Here is a 22423-nt window from a genome sequence, read left to right on the forward strand (position 1 = left end):
AGGCACAGACACACCAGGCATCAATATGCTAGGTAAGACACTCCCTCATACAGGCACAGACACACACCAGGCATCAATATGCTAGGTAAGACACTCCCTCATACAGGCACAGACACACCAGACATCAATATGCTAGGTAAGACACTCCCTCATACAGGCACAGACACACCAGAGTCCAGACATCAATATGCTAGGTAAGACACTCCCCCATGCAGGCACAGACACACCAGGCATCAATATGCTAGGTAAGACACTCCCCCATGCAGGCACAGACACACCAGGCATCAATATGCTAGGTAAGACACTCCCCCATGCAGGCACAGACACACCAGGCATCAATATGCTAGGTAAGACACTCCCTCATACAGGCACAGACACACCAGACATCAATATGCTAGGTAAGACACTCCCTCATACAGGCACAGACACACCAGAGTCCAGACATCAATATGCTAGGTAAGACAACTCTCTCATGCAGGCACAGACACACACCAAACATCAATATGCTAGGTAAGACAACTCTCTCATGCAGGCACAGACACACACCAGGCATCAATATGCTAGGTAAGACCCTCCCCCATGCAGGCACAGACACACCAGACATCAATATGCTAGGTAAGACACTCTCATGCAGGCACAGACACACACCAGGCATCAATATGCTAGGTAAGACAACTCTCTCATGCAGGCACAGACACACACCAGACATCAATATGCTAGGTAAGACAACTCTCTCATGCAGGCACAGACACACACCAAACATCAATATGCTAGGTAAGACAACTCTCTCATGCAGGCACAGACACACACCAGGCATCAATATGCTAGGTAAGACCCTCCCCCATGCAGGCACAGACACACCAGACATCAATATGCTAGGTAAGACAGTCTCATGCAGGCACAGACACACACCAGGCATCAATATGCTAGGTAAGACAACTCTCTCATGCAGGCACAGACACACACCAAACATCAATATGCTAGGTAAGACAACTCTCTCATGCAGGCACAGACACACACCAGGCATCAATATGCTAGGTAAGACCCTCCCCCATGCAGGCACAGACACACCAGACATCAATATGCTAGGTAAGACAGTCTCATGCAGGCACAGACACACACCAGGCATCAATATGCTAGGTAAGACAACTCTCTCATGCAGGCACAGACACACACCAGGCGTCAATATGCTAGGTAAGACAACTCTCTCATGCAGGCACAGACACACCAGGCGTCAATATGCTAGGTAAGACAACTCTCTCATGCAGGCACAGACACACCAGGCATCAATATGCTAGGTAAGACACTCCCTCATGCAGGCACAGACACACCAGACATCAATATGCTAGGTAAGACACTCCCTCATACAGGCACAGACACACCAGAGTCCAGACATCAATATGCTAGGTAAGACACTCCCTCATACAGGCACAGACACACCAGACATCAATATGCTAGGTAAGACACTCCCTCATGCAGGCACAGACACACACCAGGCATCAATATGCTAGGTAAGACACTCCCTCGTGCAGGCACAGACACACACCAGGCATCAATATGCTAGGTAAGACCCTCCCCCATGCAGGCACAGACACACCAGACATCAATATGCTAGGTAAGACACTCTCATGCAGGCACAGACACACCAGACATCAATATGCTAGGTAAGACAACTCCCTCATGCAGGCACAGACACACACCAGGCATCAATATGCTAGGTAAGACACTCCCTCATACAGGCACAGACACACACCAGACATCAATATGCTAGGTAAGACAACTCCCATACAGGCACAGACACACCAGGCATCAATATGCTAGGTAAGACACTCTCATGCAGGCACAGACACACCAGACATCAATATGCTAGGTAAGACAACTCCCATACAGGCACAGACACACACCAGGCATCAATATGCTAGGTAAGACAACTCCCATACAGGCACAGACACACCAGGCATCAATATGCTAGGTAAGACAACTCCCATACAGGCACAGACACACACCAGACATCAATATGCTAGGTAAGACAACTCCCATACAGGCACAGACACACACCAGGCATCAATATGCTAGGTAAGACAACTCCCATGCAGGCACAGACACACACCAGGCATCAATATGCTAGGTAAGACAACTCCCATACAGGCACAGACACACACCAGGCATCAATATGCTAGGTAAGACAACTCCCATACAGGCACAGACACACACCAGGCATCAATATGCTAGGTAAGACAACTCCCATACAGGCACAGACACACACCAGACATCAATATGCTAGGTAAGACAACTCTCTCATGCAGGCACAGACACACACCAGGCATCAATATGCTAGGTAAGACAACTCCCATGCAGGCACAGACACACCAGACATCAATATGCTAGGTAAGACAACACTCTCATGCAGGCACAGACACACACCAGGCATCAATATGCTAGGTAAGACAACTCTCTCATGCAGGCACAGACACACACCAGGCATCAATATGCTAGATAAGACAACTCCCATGCAGGCACAGACACACACCAGGCATCAATATGCTAGGTAAGACAACTCTCTCATGCAGGCACAGACACACACCAGGCATCAATATGCTAGGTAAGACAACTCCCATGCAGGCACAGACACACACCAGGCATCAATATGCTAGGTAAGACAACTCCCATGCAGGCACAGACACACACCAGGCATCAATATGCTAGGTAAGACAACTCTCTCATACAGGCACAGACACACCAGGCATCTATATGCTAGGTAAGACAACTCTCTCATGCGTACATGGCTGTACCATGGTGTATGTAAGCATAGATACAGTATTGACACCCATTATTTATTTGATTATCTGCAGCCGTGTCGCTTGCATCACAGTGTATTATCCCATTTTGGGCGGGAACCCCTTTTGGTGTTAGCATTATGTTATGCTTTAGCTATTGAAAAATAGCAGATCTACAAGCTCATAGCGCGCCACCGAGTGGCGCGCTACGAGCTTGTAGGTCTGCTATTTTTGAAAAATCGAAGAACGACTGACATAGAAACATAGCTTTTTCAGCTTTTTTGCTCGATACATCGGTAGCGTATCGATAATCGGCCATATCTGTATCGAACCGATCTCCAAATATCACAGATATTGATGACAGGATGTAGAAGCCATTTTTAGAATCTGATCTCAGGTCAAAATGGGTTATTTAGGAGATACACTGCCATGTTTGTAGCCAGCTGTCGTGTTTCATTTTTTTGTGGGGGGGGCAACGCATTTGAGTCACTTTGTCCTTTGTGTGGACGTTCCGTTTTTAGAAAGGTGAATGAAAGTGTTCACAGACAATATGTCCTCGTGGACCACACCTGTGTCAGAGCGTCGTAACGTGACGTTTGTGAACCAGCGATCCATAAACGAGATGTAAGGACGAATCGACCCAGAGGCACCTGTCTGTCTGTCTGTCTGTCTGTCTGTCTGTCTGTCTGTCTGCCTTGTGTGAACGTTCTATCTCAGCAACGCCTTAGCATGAAAATGTTTTTGCTGTAGATTCAGTGAACTGAACTCAATCTAACACTATAATCTCTAGGCCTTAAAAGGAACTTTCTAGATATATCTGTCCTGTTTGTGTGGACAATCTGTGTGGGATCTATTTTGCTGCTCCTCTCCCTGTCAAAGTGTCCTTGAGAGATTCTTACAAAACAGCACATTTCACGTCAAACTATTCATTTGGTGATTCATACAGGTTTGATTCTAGCTTGTTTCGAAAAAGAAATACGTTGCTTTGTTGCTGTTAATTTATACTCTCTCTACGTCGTCCTCAGATATACATATTGATATTAGATGTTTCTATATTATATGTTTCTCTGGATTAGAGCATTAACTAAACGTGGCAACTTTCACTATTTTTGGAATAAAATCATTAACCCATTCTGGGCGGGAACCCCTTTTGGTGTTAGCATTATGTTATGCTTTAGCTATTGAAAAATAGCAGACCTACAAGCTCATAGCGCGCCACCGAGTGGCGCGCTACGAGCTTGTAGGTCTGCTATTTTTGAAAAATCGAAGAACGACTGACATAGAAACATAGCTTTTTCAGAAAACTGTCAGGATGTAGAAGACATTTTTAGAATCTGATCTCAGGTCAGAATGGGTTTAAAAACAGTGAGAAGAGTTAGCTAGGGAACGCAATATTGAAGAGGTGGGTTTCGACGGCGGTGTTGAAGGTTGGGGGGGGGGGGGGGGGGGGCATCTCTGAGCGTTTCGGCGATCGAGTGCGTTCATTCCACATAGGGATGTACCGATGAGAACATTTGGCCGATATCGATATCCGATATAATTCATCGCTGCTATGGCCGACGATAACCGATATAACCGATGTCGATATGATCTCATTCTGTATTAAAAATATATATAATTATTTTGGCCATTCTGAAAAAAGGCTGAATTTGAAAAAAAGCAATGCCTCTTTATTCCAAAACTAGGGATGCACCGTTATTGAAATGTTGTCTCATATCCCAACATAAACAGCTTGAATGTAGTTTTATATAAATGTTGTCTCATATCCGAACATAAACAGCTTGAATGTAGTTTTATATAAATGTTGTCTCATATCCCAACATAAACAGCTTGAATGTAGTTTTATATAAATGTTGTCTCATATCCCAACATAAACAGCTTGAATGTAGTTTTATATAAATGTTGTCTCATATCCCAACATAAACAGCTTGAATGTAGTTTTATATAAATGTTGTCTCATATCCCAACATAAACAGCTTGAATGTAGTTTTATATAAATGTTGTCTCATATCCCAACATAAACAGCTTGAATGTAGTTTTATATAAATGTTGTCTCATATCCCAACATAAACAGCTTGAATGTAGTTTTATATAAATGTTGTCTCATATCCCAACATAAACAGCTTGAATGTAGTTTTCTTTCTTTTTAAATGTTCCAACTATTGACTCTTTCGAAAGATTCCCCAGAAAACACTGATATAATTTGTAGCCTTCATCAGAAAAGGCTTTTTCAGGCTATTTTAAATTTATTTTTCAACATAATTATAATAAATTTAAATATCTGCTATAAATCCGATATATTATTTTACCGATACCGATTACCGATTAATTGGTTTAATTAACCCATTTTGGGCGGGAACCCCTTTTGGTGTTTTAACTAAGCATTATGTTATACTTTAGCTATTGAAAAATAGCAGATCTACAAGCTCGTAGCGCGCCACCGAGTGGCGCGCTACGAGCTTGTAGGTCTGCTATTTTTGAAAAATCGTGAAAATGTGGCACAAATCTTTGAATATATAATCTTTCAGAGCGAATGTTTTTTTTATTTAGACGTCAGGCCTAAATGGGTTAAGGCCAATATCGGCCGATACCGATGTGGCCGATTAATCTCCCATCACTAGTAAAATTGTTTGTTCCTCTGACTGACCGTACGTACGTTGCACTTCTCCTCTGCAGAGAAATACTTTGACATGAAGAAGAACCAGTGTAAAGACGCGCTGGACATCTACAGGATCTTCCTCAACAGGATGACCAGACTGTCAGAGTTCCTCAAAGTGGCAGAGGTAACGTCCGTTTGGTCTCCCTCACCCCCCCCCCCCCCCCCCACCCCGACGGACGCCGCGCTGAGCAAGACACCCCCCTAGTGTCTGGGAGGTCCGGAGTGCATCTCGTACGGTTATAAAAAACTTAACAAAACGGCTCCACTCCTCTGCTCTCCCTTCTCTCCTATACCTCTCTCCCTTCTCTCCTATACTTCTCTCCCTTCTCTCCTATATCTCTCTGCTCTCCCTTCTCTCCTATATCTCTCTGCTCCCTTCTCTCCCTTCTCTCCTATATCTCTCTGCTCTCCCTTCTCTCCTATATCTCTCTGCTCTCCCTTCTCTCCTATATCTCTCTGCTCTCCCTTCTCTCCTATATCTCTCTGCTCTCCCTTCTCTCCTATATCTCTCTGCTCCCTTCTCTCCCTTCTCTCCTATATCTCTCTGCTCTCCCTTCTCTCCTATATCTCTCTGCTCTCCCTTCTCTCCTATATCTCTCTGCTCTCCCTTCTCTCCTATATCTCTCTGCTCTCCCTTCTCTCCCTTCTCTCCTATATCTCTCTGCTCTCCCTTCTCTCCCTTCTCTCCTATATCTCTCTGCTCTCCCTTCTCTCCCTTCTCTCCTATATCTCTCCCTTCTCTCCTATACCTCTCCCTTCTCTCCCTTCTCTCCTATACCTCTCCTTTCTCTCCTATATCTCTCCCTTCTCTCCTATATCTCTCCCTTCTCTCCCTTCTCTCCTATACCTCTCCCTTCTCTCCCTTCTCTCCTATATCTCTCTGCTCTCCCTTCTCTCCCTTCTCTCCTATATCTCTCCCTTCTCTCCCTTCTCTCCTATATCTCTCTGCTCTCCCTTCTCTCCCTTCTCTCCTATATCTCTCCCTTCTCTCCCTTCTCTCCTATATCTCTCTGCTCTCCCTTCTCTCCCTTCTCTCCTATATCTCTCTGCTCTCCCTTCTCTCCCTTCTCTCCTATACCTCTCTGCTCTCCCTTCTCTCCCTTCTCTCCTATATCTCTCCCTTCTCTCCCTTCTCTCCTATATCTCTCTGCTCTCCCTTCTCTCCCTTCTCTCCTATATCTCTCCCTTCTCTCCCTTCTCTCCTATATCTCTCTGCTCTCCCTTCTCTCCCTTCTCTCCTATACCTCTCTGCTCTCCCTTCTCTCCCTTCTCTCCTATACCTCTCCCTTCTCTCCTATACCTCTCCCTTCTCTCCCTTCTCTCCTATATCTCTCTGCTCTCCCTTCTCTCCTATATCTCTCTGCTCTCCCTTCTCTCCTATACCTCTCTGCTCTCCCTTCTCTCCTATACCTCTCCCTGCTCTCCCTTCTCTCCTATACCTCTCCCTGCTCTCCCTTCTCTCCTATACCTCTCCCTGCTCTCCCTTCTCTCCTATACCTCTCCCTGCTCTCCCTTCTCTCCTATACCTCTCCCTGCTCTCCCTTCTCTCCTATATCTCTCCCTTCTCTCCTATATCTCTCCCTTCTCTCCTATATCTCTCCCTTCTCTCCTATATCTCTCCCTTCTCTCCTATACCTCTCCCTGCTCTCCCTTCTCTCCTATATCTCTCCCTTCTCTCCTATATCTCTCCCTTCTCTCCTATATCTCTCCCTTCTCTCCTATATCTCTCCCTTCTCTCCTATACCTCTCCCTGCTCTCCCTTCTCTCCTATATCTCCTCTCTCAGCGTTTTCTTCTTCTCTTCTGTAATAGGACGGAGCAGGCCAATGAAACGAGGGCCGCGTTGCTTCATTGCTTGTAATGCTGTTGACAACTTTAACCTATCGAGATGCAGCCTGGATCCCCCCCCATGTGGAAGGTTTTTACCCCCCCCCCCTGCTGTGTGTGACCTGATTTAGGATCTGCATGATGTCGTAAACCTCAACATTACGAGGGATACAAGCTGATCCTAGATCAGAGTCCTGGGGGGAGGGGGATTAGGGTACTACTACTACTCGCCTTCAATGTCTCTCCTCTCTCTCTCTCTCTCCTGTCCTTCTTTGGGCCTTTCTTTGCCAAAATCGTGACTTTACAGGCAGTGTCATAGCCAATCAGAGAGCTACTCCATATACACGGCTTCCTGTCCAAGGACCCCCTAGCGTGCTGCCTGTTCACATGCCTGCACTGCATGCCCCCCCCCCCCCCCCCCCCGGGAAGCTTTTTTTCTGTCTATATCGCCCCCCCCCCCTCTCTCTCTCCTTCTCTCCTCCTTTCTTGTTTAATTTCCTCCTTCCTTCCTGTTTTTAAAAATCGTTTGCAATGTGGCTGTTATTAAATTCAGAGTGCCAGTACTTATTGATAAAGCTTCATATTAAAAAAAAAGTAACACACCCCCCCCCCCCCCAAAAAAAAAGAAAAAACCCCTCATGGTCAAAGGCTTCCTCTCACATGCTTTGGTCCCGTTCTTATTTTAAAGGCTTCCTCTCACATGCTTTGGTCCCGTTCTTATTTTATTAAAAGAAAAGTGTAAAAAGGAGCAGAAAAGGGGGATGCAAACAAACAGCTGAAACCAGTTAAACTCTAAACACCTAACGTTGACTTTAAAGACCCATTCATTTACCTGTCTAACAAAAATGTCTGTCTTGTTTGTTTTGTGTCATTTGTATGCCCTACACCCCCCCCCCCCCCCTCCCCTCCCCCTCCCCTCCAGTTCCTCTTTGCGTTCAAAGTCAACATTAGTCAACGTGTCCTCTTTCCCCTTTTGGATGTTCTCTCACCACCCCGCAGTCACTGTGACCTGCTGTCTGCCTCCAACCTGTGTTCTCTCACCATTCATTTCAAACCAGCTCTCTCCAGATGTCAGTGTGCGTGCGTGCGTGCGTGCGTGCGTGCGTGCGTGCGTGCGTGCGTGCGTGCGTGCGTGCGTGCGTGCGTGCGTGCGTGCGTGCGTGTGTATGTATGTATATGTGTGTATATATGTGTGTATGTATGTGCAACCCGATCTCACAGAAATGCGTAGATGTCTACGGAATTGCAATTCTGTACACACACGACTAGAAAACACAAACAATCAATCCGTACATAGGACTGAAATCCTCCACATAGTTTTATGACTACCGATCTTGAGCCACGGGAGAGACACCACTGAACGGTTTGCCGTGTCGAGCGTTGAGAGGTTCGGCAGACTCAGCCCCCGTCCGAGTTGTCCAGATAATACTGTATCGGTATCGTAAAATAATCGGGATCGGCCCATATTTGTCATATCGGGTCGGGTCGTATCGGCAAATATGCCAGTGTAACCACCGATCCGACACTGGGCTAAGGGGTTGACACTATGGCAGGTAAATACAAATGTTGGGGCATGTGGAGTTTGCTTTTGAGTTGCCCAAACTGCAAGTGCACATAAAAATGGTAAATGGTGCATTTATATAGCGCCTTTATCCAAGGCGCTTTACAGAGATTGTGCATTACATTCACACACACATTCATACACCGATGGCGGAGGAAACCATGCAAGGCACCAACTAGCACATCGGGAGCAATTAGGGGTTCAGTGTCTTGCTCAAGGACACTTCGACACTAACTCTGGGGGAGCCCGGGTTCGAACTGGCAACCTTACGGTTACCATCCAGGCACTCTACCCCTGAGCCACCGCCGCCGCCTCCTCCTCATAATATGTACGGATCTTTGGGGTTTCTAGCCGGGTATGTAACGGAATTGCGATTCCGTACATATTTACGTACTTATGTGAGATCAGGCTGATATATGTGTGGATATATAATACATACACATACACAGATATAGGTGTGTGTGTGTGGGCGTGCACGCGCCCACCCCTCTCTCCCCCCCCCCCCCCCTCCTCCGTTGTCCTTGGTTGGTTTACTTTCTGAGCCGCTGCATGACGTAACGAATGCTTCGGTTTTGATTCCTCTTTCTTCCTCCTCCTCCTCCTCTTATCCTCTTCCTCCTTCACGTTCCCCTTCTCCCCCCCCCCCCCCCCCTTCTTTTATTTATTTTTTGTTTACGTAAAAAAAAAACGGTTTTGTTCAATTCTGTGGTTCGTTTTTATTTTTATTTTTTGGGGGGGGAGGGTTTGGTTTCAATTCTTTACGTTTTGCTTTACATTTTGGTTTTATTTCTTTTGTTTTGTTGTTATTGTTGTTGTTGTTTGCCTCCCCCCCCCCCCACACCCCCACCCCCCCCCCCTCTCTTCCCTCCCTTTTTTTGTGACACAGCGAGTTGGGATAGATCAGGGCGACAGCCCCGATCTCACACAGGTCAGTCCACATCTCATCTCAATCCAATCAATCAATCAATCAATCAAATCAATCAATCAATCAAATCAAACAGTCAATCACTCCACTACTCAATCGATAAATCGATAAATCAATCAATAAAATCAATCAATTAGTCGACTTAGCTGAACCATGTTACTTCATGTCTTAAAGCACTCTCATTCCCTACTCACCCCACAGACCCAGCTGCCATATTCTCTCCTCCACCCTTCCTCACTCTCTCTAGCCATTTTCATCTTATTTATCTTATAATTAGTGTTTAGTACATAACATACTGTCTTTATTTTACCTTATAGTGATTAGTATATACTGTCTTTATCGACACTTTTAGGCATTTAGCAGAAGCTAAATGATCTAGGCTATACTCTCAATTACTGACAAATATCTGACGTGAGTTTTATGGCCTTAGCATTTTGCTCAGCATTAAGTTGATAAACATTGGGCATAGCTTTCCATTCCAGATGTGTGTAATGGAGCATTAGTGTGTCTTACTTTAACCACTTGAGCCCTCTATGCTGTCGTACGACCAACACAGCTAAACAAGTTCACAACATGTCGCAGTGAGTGTGACTCATTGTGAGCTTGTATAGGTCTGCTATTTTAGCCATTTAACCCATTTTGGGAGGGAACCCCTTTCGGTGTTAGCATTGTTATGCTTTAGCTATTGAAAAATATCAGATCTACAAGCTCATAGCGCGCCACCGAGTGGCGCGCTATGAGCTTGTAGGTCTGCTATTTTTTTTAAATCGAAGAACGACTGACATAGAAACATAGCTTTTTCAGAAAACTGTCAGGATGTAGAAGACATTTTTAGAATCTGATCTCAGGTCAAAATGGGTTAAAAGAAGAAAAAAAAGCTATCTTGAATTTTGGGGAATTTGCATTTTATCGCATTATATGACATGCCCAAAAATACGACGGGGTTTATGTGGTTAAACGGCAACTGCTTTCAATTCAAGTCTCCTCAAATGTCCTTACAGTCTTTTCCTGACATTTTCCCCCAGTGCAAATATCAAGCCTCATTTCGCCCCTGATTTGATTGCTTATCGTGGAAATAAAGATGTAGTTAGCCAAGCTTGGTTGATTATCTAAACATTTATTTTGAAGTCATATAGTCAAGCGCAGCATACAGCTATAAAAAAAAAAAAAAGTTCCTCGAGCAAAAATGATCACTGTCCAAACTGTGTCCTGAAAAGATTGTCCCTGTGCACTACAGCTGTGGGGAGAGCAGCGAATGGTCTTCTACTAAATAGGTTTCTGCAACAAAAAAATATGACTTGGATAGGCGTGCACACAATGCCATCATAAGTACTGCATATCACGTATATAGATATCAAAATGTATAAAATAAACATTTTGAATAAGCACACGATTGAACATTTGTCGAACCATGAATGAAATTAAGTGCGGTTGACCTTTTCTAGATGCTTTGTAGTGCTTATGAGGGCATTCTATGCCCCTATTCAACACAAAGTGATCCATGCCTCCACTGAGATAGACTTGTGTCTGTTTTCCTTTCAAATTTGTTTGTAGAACAATCTAGATTTCTCTTTAAGAAGGATTTCCATAATTCGCATTTTTCTCTCTTTCCCCCTATAAAAAAAACAAGTATATGAGAAATCTTTTTTCTGTTCTTCTCTTTGGGCTTGTTGTTGTTTTGTTAGATCTCTGTCATTCTCCGAGGCTGAAACACAAAGAGCTCCGGCTGAAAACCTGGGTAACGTAACACACGTGCGAACGTGTGTTACGTCTGTCGGACGGGGTGGAAACCTCATATGTCCGAAACGGTAGCCGTTAGAGTAGTTAGAGTGTCCGCCCTGAGACTGGGAGGTCGGGGTTCGATCCCCGGCCGGGTCATACCAAAGACTCCCTGCCTCCCTGCTTGACACTCAGCATCAAGGGTTGGATTGGGGGTAAGTCCCTGCGACATACTAGCGTCATGTCCAGGGGATAGGCTCCTGCCCTATGGGCCTCATGGCTCGGCAAGACTACTACCTCGTCTGATCTCTCTAGAAGCGTTGATATTCCAAACGAGATGCTTGACTAAGTCAGAAATGAGGCCAGAAGATCACCGCTCTGTAGCGCCGAAGATTCACAGATAATAGACAGTTTTGTCGGGCCGTAAACCAGGAGGTGAACATGTCAGAGAGCTGCACAAGGCATTCGTTGCCTAGCAGCGGCCCTGTCAAAAAATACATTTTAACCACAAGGCCACTGAGCTGGTAGACGAGGTAGTAACGGAACATTATACCTCCCGGTTTTGGGGGGAAATGGAAGGCGGGGGCTTTTCAGAGTAAAATCTGCCTCATATGCTGGGCACTCTAGCGCCTTTATTCTGAAAGATTCCTGGGCAAAAAAAAAGTGTTAAGTAACATTTTAAGGCTAGTTAATCCTCTTGGTTTCTTGTGGAACTAATGAGGCTGTGACTATATATCTGCTTCCATCTGGTCCTGCCTCGCCCCAATGTTAGCTTTGCCGTCTTCAGTTCTCTGCCAGGTTGCTTTTTGGCCTCTTTCCAGTTGGGTCGACTCAATCTACTTTAGGAATGATGCAGTCCTATAGCTGCTCCATTCCAGGGACCATGCCAGCCTGAGCCATTTGAGTCGTCCATGTTTCATTTCTTCCCAGAACCACATTTCGGTCCTCGTTCGAGAGCTTCTCTGGACAATAAGGGCCTTTCTCGGCCCCACCCCTCTGCCACTGTTTATATTGTGTTTCGTTTCCAAGATGGCCGCAGCAGCAGGAGGGGGTGGGGCGGAGGTGAGCGGGCGGGGTCGACATATGACCTTACTGGGCTGCATTCAAGACACTTGCCTTGTGTCTGACACCTGACTTGTGTCTGAACACAGCTTTGATGGATGTGTTCTTCCCCCCTCCCCCCATCAAACAAAATGTTTGGTCAAACCATATGGGCTTCCATTGGAAACGCATTGGAGCGGCCATTAAACACAGACACAAGACAAACACAAGACAGGTGTCTTGAATGTGTGAACGCAGCTCAGTAAGGGCATATGTCAACCCCACCCGCTCACCTCCGCCCCGCTTGGAAACTGGGGCCAAGAAAGGCCCTTATCCACATTATCCACATTCAAGACACCTGTCTTGGTCTGTCTTGTGTCTGTGTTTAATGGCCGCTCCAATGCGTTTCCAATGGAAGCCCATATGGTTTGACCAAACATTTTGTTTGATGGGGGGGGGGGGGGGGGGGGGCAGAACACATCCAGCTCTGTTCAGACACAAGTCAGGTGTCAGACACAAGGCAAGTGTCTTGAATGCAGCCCAATAAGGGCATATGTCGACCCCGCCCACTCACCTCCGCCCCACCCCCTCCTGGTGCTGCGGCCATCTTGGAAACTAAACACAATATAAACAATGTGAGAGGGGTGGGGCCGAGAAAGGCCCTTATTAAAAGATGCGAAACTAAAATATTTCAATGGTGTTGTTTTTTTGTTGTTGGTTGTCTTTGGTTTACAGGTAACGGGTCTAAATGGGTAGAAAATCTGAGAACTTCTTCCACCACTGTTTGTCTCACTTTGGAAGTGACGCTGACTCGCCGCTCAATGTGCACATACCCCGTTTTCGCCGGACCATTTGTGTTTCAGCGAGTTAACGCTCCCTGGCTTCCCCGAAGGCCTCGTTTGTCATCCGGAAACACAATTGGTGACAAACCCGAGGCTCTGCAGCTGAAACCCAAACCACCACTAAAGCACTGGCTCTGAAACCTCTAGACTAAAACCTATTCAATGTGTGGTATTTGCATCTGAATCTGACACATGAAGTGGAATCCATGGGTTAACTCTTTTATCGAAGGACTGCGATTCTTCCTTTCCTGTGTGTGTGTGTGCGCGTCGTTGGTGCCTTGTGTGGACAAGCGTGTTTGTGCAAGCAGAACGTCTTGTGCATGGGCTTATACAGTAGTAGACGGTTAGGTACTACCGTGTGCGTGTGTGTGTGTGTGCGTGCGTGTGCCTTTTCTGTCTGTCTGTCTGTGCGTCCTGTAACTCTGGAGTCCTGCCAGGAGTGAGGCAATGTTCCGTGCTGCCCTGAGCGGCTGTCACCTCTGCTGGGGACTCGCTTGCATGATCCTGCTGCTGCTGCAACGACCTGTGCATGCATGTCCAATCAAAGCCGATGAAACCCAGTGACTGTCTGCCCCCCCCCACCACCCCCCACCCCGCCCCCATGCAAACGCTAAGAACTGTTCTAACCTATAGCATCTAGAGAAGAGAGTGGACATGAATTAAAGGATGTTTTTCTCTGCGTGCGTGAGACGTGTGTGTGTGTGTGTGTGTGTGTGTGTGTGTGTGTGTGTGTGTGTGTGTGTGTGTGTGTGTGTGTGTGTGTGTGTGTGTGTGTGTAAAATAAAGCGAGAGAGAGAGAGAGTGAGGATAGCATGTGTCTTCCCTTTCTTGGCCACACTGTTCTCCCATGGTAATGTGTGGCCCCCCCCTTGCCCCGCCCGTTCCCCCTCCCCCCCATACAGGCCCCCAGCTCTCTCCTGGAGGCCCTGGAGCAGCACCTCGCCTCGCTGGAGGGCAGGAAGATCAAGGAGTACTGCAACGCCAGCCGGTAAGTAGCCTCGGAAACCCAGACGTTTTTATTTCCAGGGAGAAAAAAAAGTCTGGGGCCGAGTCCACTTTAATTCGGCATAGAGTAGTGCAAACGTCTGTCTCTCTCTGCTGATTTCTGATTGTCTGCACCTTTGTTAAATTGACGCAGACACGCACACATGTAGACACACACACACACACTCCTCTCTCTCTGTCGCTCTAATTAATTAGTCTCATGTCTAGCAGCTGTGCCTAGTTTCTCCCGGCGGATCCTGCCGGGAGCTGCCTATGCCATAAAAAGCATAGGTGAGTTCCAGTCTAGCCGGTAAGCTGCTCCCAGAGACACCACCACCTCTAACACATACCGTATAGCAGCACCAGGCGGTAAGCTGCTCCCAGAGACACCACCACCTCTAACACATACCGTATAGCAGCACCAGGCGGTAAGCTGCTCCCAGAGACACCACCACCTCTAACACATACCGTATAGCAGAGCCAGGCGGTAAGCTGCTCCCAGAGACAACACCTCTAACACATACCGTATAGCAGAGCCAGGCGGTAAGCTGCTCCCAGAGACACCACCACTAACACATACCGTATAGCAGAGCCAGGCGGTAAGCTGCTCCCAGAGACACCACCACTAACACATACCGTATAGCAGAGCCAGGCGGTAAGCTGCTCCCAGAGACAACACCACCTCTAACACATACCGTATAGCAGCACCAGGCGGTAAGCTGCTCCCAGAGACACCACCACCTCTAACACATACCGTATAGCAGAGCCAGGCGGTAAGCTGCTCCCAGAGACACCACCACCTCTAACACATACCGTATAGCAGAGCCAGGCGGTAAGCTGCTCCCAGAGACACCACCACCTCTAACACATACCGTATAGCAGAGCCAGGCGGTAAGCTGCTCCCAGAGACACCACCACCTCTAACACATACCGTATAGCAGAGCCAGGCGGTAAGATGCTCCCAGAGACACCACCACCTCTAACACATACCGTATAGCAGAGCCAGGCGGTAAGCTGCTCCCAGAGACACCACCACCTCTAACACATACCGTATAGCAGAGCCAGGCGGTAAGCTGCTCCCAGAGACACCACCACCACTAACACATACCGTATAGCAGCACCAGGCGGTAAGCTGCTCCCAGAGACACCACCACCTCTAACACATACCGTATAGCAGCACCAGGCGGTAAGCTGCTCCCAGAGACACCACCACCTCTAACACATACCGTATAGCAGCACCAGGCGGTAAGCTGCTCCCAGAGACACCACCACCTCTAACACATACCGTATAGCAGCACCAGGCGGTAAGCTGCTCCCAGAGACACCACCACTAACACATACCGTATAGCAGCACCAGACGGTAAGCTGCTCCCAGAGACAACACCACTAACACATACCGTATAGCAGCACCAGACGGTAAGCTGCTCCCAGAGACACCACCACCTCTAACACATACCGTATAGCAGAGCCAGGCGGTAAGCTGCTCCCAGAGACACCACCACCTCTAACACATACCGTATAGCAGCACCAGACGGTAAGATGCTCCCAGAGACACCACCACCTCTAACACATACCGTATAGCAGAGCCAGGCGGTAAGCTGCTCCCAGAGACACCACCACCTCTAACACATACCGTATAGCAGAGCCAGGCGGTAAGCTGCTCCCAGAGACACCACCACCTCTAACACATACCGTATAGCAGAGCCAGGTGGTAAGATGCTCCCAGAGACAACACCTCTAACACATACCGTATAGCAGCACCAGACGGTAAGATGCTCCCAGAGACACCACCACCTCTAACACATACCGTATAGCAGAGCCAGGCGGTAAGCTGCTCCCAGAGACACCACCACCTCTAACACATACCGTATAGCAGAGCCAGGCGGTAAGCTGCTCCCAGAGACACCACCACCTCTAACACATACCGTATAGCAGAGCCAGGCGGTAAGCTGCTCCCAGAGACACCACCACCTCTAACACATACCGTATAGCAGAGCCAGGTGGTAAGCTGCTCCCAGAGACACCACCACCTCTAACACATACCGTATAGCAGAGCCAGGTGGTAAGCTGCTCCCAGAGACACCACCACCTCTAACACATACCGTATAGCAGAGCCAGGCGGTAATATGCTCCCAGAGACACCACCACCTCTAACACATACCGTATAGCAGAGCCAGGCGGTAATATGCTCCCAGAGACAACACCTCTAACACATACCGTATAGCAGAGCCAGGCGGTAATATGCTCCCAGAGACAACACCAACACCACTAAGGCTTCACTCACACTGTCACAACAGAATGTTGTATAGCTGATGCATGAGACGTGTTGACTGTTGCAAGCTCGCAATTCATTTCCAATGGGAGTCACGTGGTTCGAAGAGACAAACGTGTTGTATGAGGGGGAGGGGGGCAGTCGAAACACAGCCGAAAGCCGTACAACAGCGTCAAACCATGTGACTTCCATTGGAAATGCATTGGGGCGGCCATGACACTTACAACTTGTAACATAATAACGTGGTCTGTGTGTGTGTGTGTTAACTCTCAGGTCCAGCACTCTGTCCAGTGCAGTCTCCTCTATGTCTAGTACCGGTATCTCTCTCAGCCACATCGACGACAAGACAGACGACAACAGACAACCACAGCAACACAAGGTCAGGCAGCTTCTGAACTTCAAATTCTTTTCTTGTATTCTATTGTATTCTTGTATATATAATTCAATTCAAGCTTTCCCTACAGCTGCAATGTTGGTGAGTTTGACGTTGTTTAATATAATTAGATAGGACTTTTCTGTTTGTATGAATGGACTGTCATTGGGAAGTTGCACCTAGTCAGCACCTTGCTGGCAAGATGGCAGCGGTCTGAATATCATCAATACTCAATTCAGCCTGGAACGCATGCAGGCTAGGGAAGTCTTGCTGGAAGAGTGTTTGAGGAGTCAAACTACCAGCTGTCCATCTCTCTTGGATTTTAGAACAGCTGCTTACTAGATGTTATGTGGTTTGTAGCAAAGAGTAATCAACCCCCATGGTGTTTTAAGGATTATGCTATACTTTAGCTGTTGAAGAATAGCAGATCTACCAGCTCGTAACGCGGCACCGAGTGGCGCGCTACGAGCTGGTAGATCTGCTATTTTTGAAAAATCTTTGAATATATATTCTTCAGAGCGAACGTTTTTAACTCAAATCAAATCTTTGCATCCGAAGGGGGTGGGGAGGGTGGAACTAGATATTTTCAGATGGGGGGGGGGGGGGGGGGGGGGGGGTGTCTGCGGCCAAATACAGATACCGGTAATTCTGGTGGTCCTTGACATGAAAAGGTTTGAGAACCACTTACCATAGAAACATTTTTTTAAAGAAAACTGTCAGTATTTTAGAAGACATTTTGTAGAATCTGGTGTCAGTCCTAAATGGGTTAAAAATAAATAAACACACAGATGTTTCTACGCGCCGCTGGTTGATACCACGCTATCATGGCTGTCCATCTGCTTGTTGTAGTTCTCTCTCTGTCTCTGTCTCTCTCCCTCTCTCTCTCCCCTGAGTCCTGCACAGAACACTATAATTAATGCATACGTTTCTGTGTGCTTTTCGCTTTCATTTGAGCAGAAAAACCCTATTAGATGTTCGTGGCAGCGAAATAATTACATAGCTTGTTTGAGCCGAGCGTGCGTGCGTGCGTGCGTGCGTGCGTGTGTGCGCCAATCTGGAAAGCGTTATAGGCATTGGACATTCTTTTTTTCTGCCATGCACATCTTTGTCGATGTGTTGTTGTCAAAGAACATCGGCTGCCGCATTGATCTGGATGCTGAACTCCCAACACACTAACGCAGCACTATTAGATTGATCTGGATGCTGAACATTGATCTGGATGCTGAACATTGATCTGGATGCTGAACTCCCAACACACTAACGCAGCACTATTAGATTGATCTGGATGCTGAACATTGATCTGGATGCTGAACATTGATCTGGATGCTGAACATTGATCTGGATGCTGAACTCCCAACACACTAACGCAGCACTATTAGATTGATCTGGATGCTGAACATTGATCTGGATGCTGAACATTGATCTGGATGCTGAACTCCCAACACACTAACGCAGCACTATTAGCTGCACAGAAAATACAACATGGATTCTGCACAATCCAAACATTAACAAATCCTGTCCTGTGGTGGGGTTTTGTTGAGGGAAAGGAAGATGGGTGGGGGGAGGTATTAAATGGTGGGGGGAGGTATTAAATGAGTCCAAATTAATTAGAAAATGTACCGTATGTGAGGGAACAAATTAATTAGAAAAGAATTGAGCAAACATTTGAGTCGAAGGCGACGGAAAGAGGAGGGCGAGAGAGCGTTTTCACCACTGGGTGGCGCTGAAGTTATCTGAGGCAACGGAATGAATAGCATTCAGCAGCAGCGCACAAGAGTATTAAACCATTTAGACCAGATTCTACAAATGCCTTCTAAATCCTGAAGGTTCTCAAAAGATTCCATGTCAAGGACCCCCAGAATGATATGTATTTGGCCGCCAACCCCCATCTGAAAATATGTTGTTCTAGGGACCTCCCCCCCAGAAGCAAAGATTTGAGTTAAAAACATTCGCTCTGAAAGAATATATATATTCAAAGATTTGCGCCACATTTTCGCGATTTTTCAAAAATAGCAGACTCTACAAGCTCGTAGCGCGGCACTCGGTGCCGCACTACGAGCGTGTAGATCTGCTATTTTTCAATAGCTAAAGTATTAACATAGCTTAAAACACCAAAAGGGGTTCCCGCCCAGAATGGGTTAAATGCATTCACTCTGCAAATCATGCGTTGTACAGTAGCCTACAGTATGCAATATGCTCACTGCAGGTCGGGGCTCTTTTACAAACCATGCAAATGTGACATTAAACCTACTGTCTTTAAACCCATTAAGGACTGCGGAATGCATCTGTGTCACCTTAACTTTTAACCATTATTTTAGAATTTAGCTGTTTCGAGGGATGACTTCCGCACACCCGGTTCAATTTTATAGCAGGTATAGGTCCTGGCAGAGCAGTTATGAACGTTATGAGGAAGGAGGAGAGACCCGCACACTGCCACTTGCTGGTTCAAGAACTTTATTTTAAAGAGTCATAGCAACGTTTCGGCGTTTCAGCCTTCTTCAGGCATAGTTTGAGAATAGGCTGACATTCATTAAATACACAACAGTAGGTTTAGACAACCAATCAAATTGTATATAGTAATCATTCATCAGATAGCAGCTGTGAAGAACCCAGTCATGTGACTTAAAGGTGCAGTACTTCTGTAGAACATTCCTAGTATATTATTGAAAGTCACCAATTACAACAATACAGGGAATAATATATAAGTCATGCCATAATACATAAGGAAGTCAACATACAATTAAATAAGTAAATAAATGTCAAAAAGGTCCATACTCAAACAAGAGTGGACATAAAGGATAAAAAAGAAGACACATGGTGCTTTTAGTACCCCACTGGACATGAAGTTCAAATCAATAATATAATTAATACATTTTATGGATTACAGCATAACATTTAATAATAGCTCATCATTCAACCCTTTCGGGTAGAGGGTTTGCAATGTGTGTATCCAGTAAGCCTCGCGTTGTTTGAGAAGGACATCATGGTTACCACCTCTGGCTGGTAGTTTGACTTGTTCTATACCAATAAAGCGAAAAGTGGAGATGTCATGTTTAAAATCATTGAAATGAATGGCAACAGGATATTCACGGTCATTTCTTCGAATAGAGCTCTTATGTTCACTCATTCTCTGTTTTAACTGTCTAGTAGTTTTCCCAATATATGCTAAACCACAGGGACATTTTGATCATGTATACCACATGGGTTGAGACATAAGTTATAATGCTGTTAATCTTGAACTTCTTGCCAGTATGGGGGTGATTAAAAGAGGACGTCTTGTGTGTATTACCACACTGGGCACAATGGCCACATGGATAATTGCCCTAAGGTCTGTCTAAGTGAAACCTTAGGGGACTGAAAGTCAGAATGTACAAGTTGGTCTTTTACATTTTTTCCTCGTTTAAAAGAAAACAAGGGAGGGTACTTAAATAATGACAATAATCAAATAATTTAGCTGTTGAAAAATTGCAGATCTATAAGCTCGTAGTGCAGCCGTGCTACAAGCTTGTAGATCTGCTTTTTGATCGTAAAAACGTGTGCAAATCTTTGAATATATTCTTTCACAGTGAAAGTTTTCAACTCAAATATTCCCTGAAACATCATATTCTCAGATGAGGGTCCGCGGTCGAATACATATAATTCTGTGGGTCCTTGACATGAAAAGGTTTTGAGCACGCCACCAGTGCACCACCGATCCGTTTTTCAGAACAGGATTTAGAAGACATTTTGTTAGAATCTGGTCTCAGTCCTATAAATGCATTAAATATAGCATGGCTCTCTGTGTGTGGTCCTTGTGGTGCAGGAGGACGGTACCAAGGGGATGGACATGCAGACCCCCAACGTGTCCCCCAGCCCCCAGTCAGTGGGCAGTGCCAACAGCAGTGGCGGAGCCACCGATCTCTTCTCACCCATCGTACCCATCAGCAACCAGTAAGACCCAGCATGAACTCACTTAATAATGCCTATTCTGGTCTATTCTTAGGCAAATAGAACAGGGTGAAAGCGGTTATTAAAACTGATTTTTCTGGGGACCCTCCTTGGAAGTTCACCCCGTCACCAGTTTATTCAATGTCTTTGATATGAACTTGGAATCCGCTTAAGTTTAAAGAGACAAACCCTACAAACCCTCCCGTGCACTCAGATCAGCCAACGCAGGGAAGCTGGAAGTACCCTCACTAAAAACGCCGGGACAACGCTCCACACGTCCCAAACTCTTCTCCCTTCTGGCTCCAAAACTGTGGAATGCACTTCCCGTTGCAATCAGAACTGCAACATCACTCCCAATCTTCCGCCGTAGTCTGAAAACCCACCTTTTCAGACTCCATCATGGCCCATAGCACTTATCCTACCCCCTTAGATGGCATTTCTGTAGACTTAGATATCATTTGATACAGACTTATAGCATGTTATGTAGACAGCACTAAAATTGCATTGTATGTAGTCATAGCACATCATAGTATATGTATAGCATAGTATAGTATATAGGTATAGTTTATATGTATAGTTTCATTATATAGATATTCCACTGTTACGTTCTTAGCTTACGGTACGCATGTTTCATGATAAATGCTTTTTTATGTGATGTATTCCCATACTTTTTTTGTTCTTGCTTAATGTAAATCGCTCTGGATTAAGAGCGTCTGCTAAATGCCTAAATTGTAAATTGAGACAGAGACAGGCTGCTCTGCGAGTACAAAGCCATTGACGGTCACATTATTATCCTGTCATCAATATCTGTGATATTTGGAGATCGGTTCGATACAGATATGGCATTTGTATCATGGCCGATTATCGATACGCTAACGATGTATGTGTGCATCTCTACTTTGTGTAAGAAATGTGGGTCGGTTAAGGTTGTTGCTGGAGTCATAATGGTGAGATGTGTGTTGCTTTCAGCTGGGAAGTAAGCGCTGCACCTTCACCCTCTCCTCTCCTCCTCTTCAGTGTGCCAAATCTGCCCAGCGAGCTGTTCACCCTGCAGCCCAGCTTCACCCCTATCCCGACCACACACACTGTGCCCAACAATAACAATGCCTGGGGAGGTACGAGCGCACGCACGCACACACACACAAACAAACACACGCACATGTGCGGAACTTACAGGCACTTACAAGCACACACGTTTGTTAGTATCCTTGTGAGGACCTCAAGCCTGTGATCTTATGAATGCCATGTATTATTATTATTTTTTGTCATTTGGAACCGTTAAGCCCAAAGCAGAAAAATCTACAGTTTTTTTTTTTTTTTAGGGCTGTCAAATTAACTGAGTACTGAATAACCAACATATATTAGTTATTGCCATAAAAGGCTGCACAATTTACATTCCATAGGCAGAGGCTCAAATCACATACTGTAGCACGACAACGGGGTGAGAGACAGACAGACACCGTCCTGCCACACTGGATTTGTTATAAAGGATAAAATATACATACATATGTTAAATG

The 22423-nt window shown here is 46.0% G+C and overlaps 1 protein-coding gene across 2 annotated transcripts in view; it reads left to right on the forward strand.

Moving 5' to 3' along the window:
* The window catches only part of LOC306927885 (phosphatidylinositol-binding clathrin assembly protein-like), a 69830-nt gene that overhangs the window by 31735 nt on the left and 15672 nt on the right, over positions 1–22423 (forward strand). For both annotated transcript variants that reach the window (XM_079507766.1, XM_079507767.1), the window contains exons 7-11: positions 5454–5560; positions 14253–14338; positions 16880–16985; positions 20782–20909; positions 21924–22021. In XM_079507766.1, coding sequence (XP_079363892.1) covers positions 5454–5560; positions 14253–14338; positions 16880–16985; positions 20782–20909; positions 21924–22021 — 525 coding nt within the window. The remainder of the gene's footprint in view (positions 1–5453; positions 5561–14252; positions 14339–16879; positions 16986–20781; positions 20910–21923; positions 22022–22423) is intronic.

This window comes from Electrona antarctica (assembly GCF_951216825.1).
Source record: "Electrona antarctica genome assembly, chromosome: 8".
NCBI classification, from domain to species: Eukaryota; Metazoa; Chordata; class Actinopteri; order Myctophiformes; family Myctophidae; genus Electrona; species Electrona antarctica.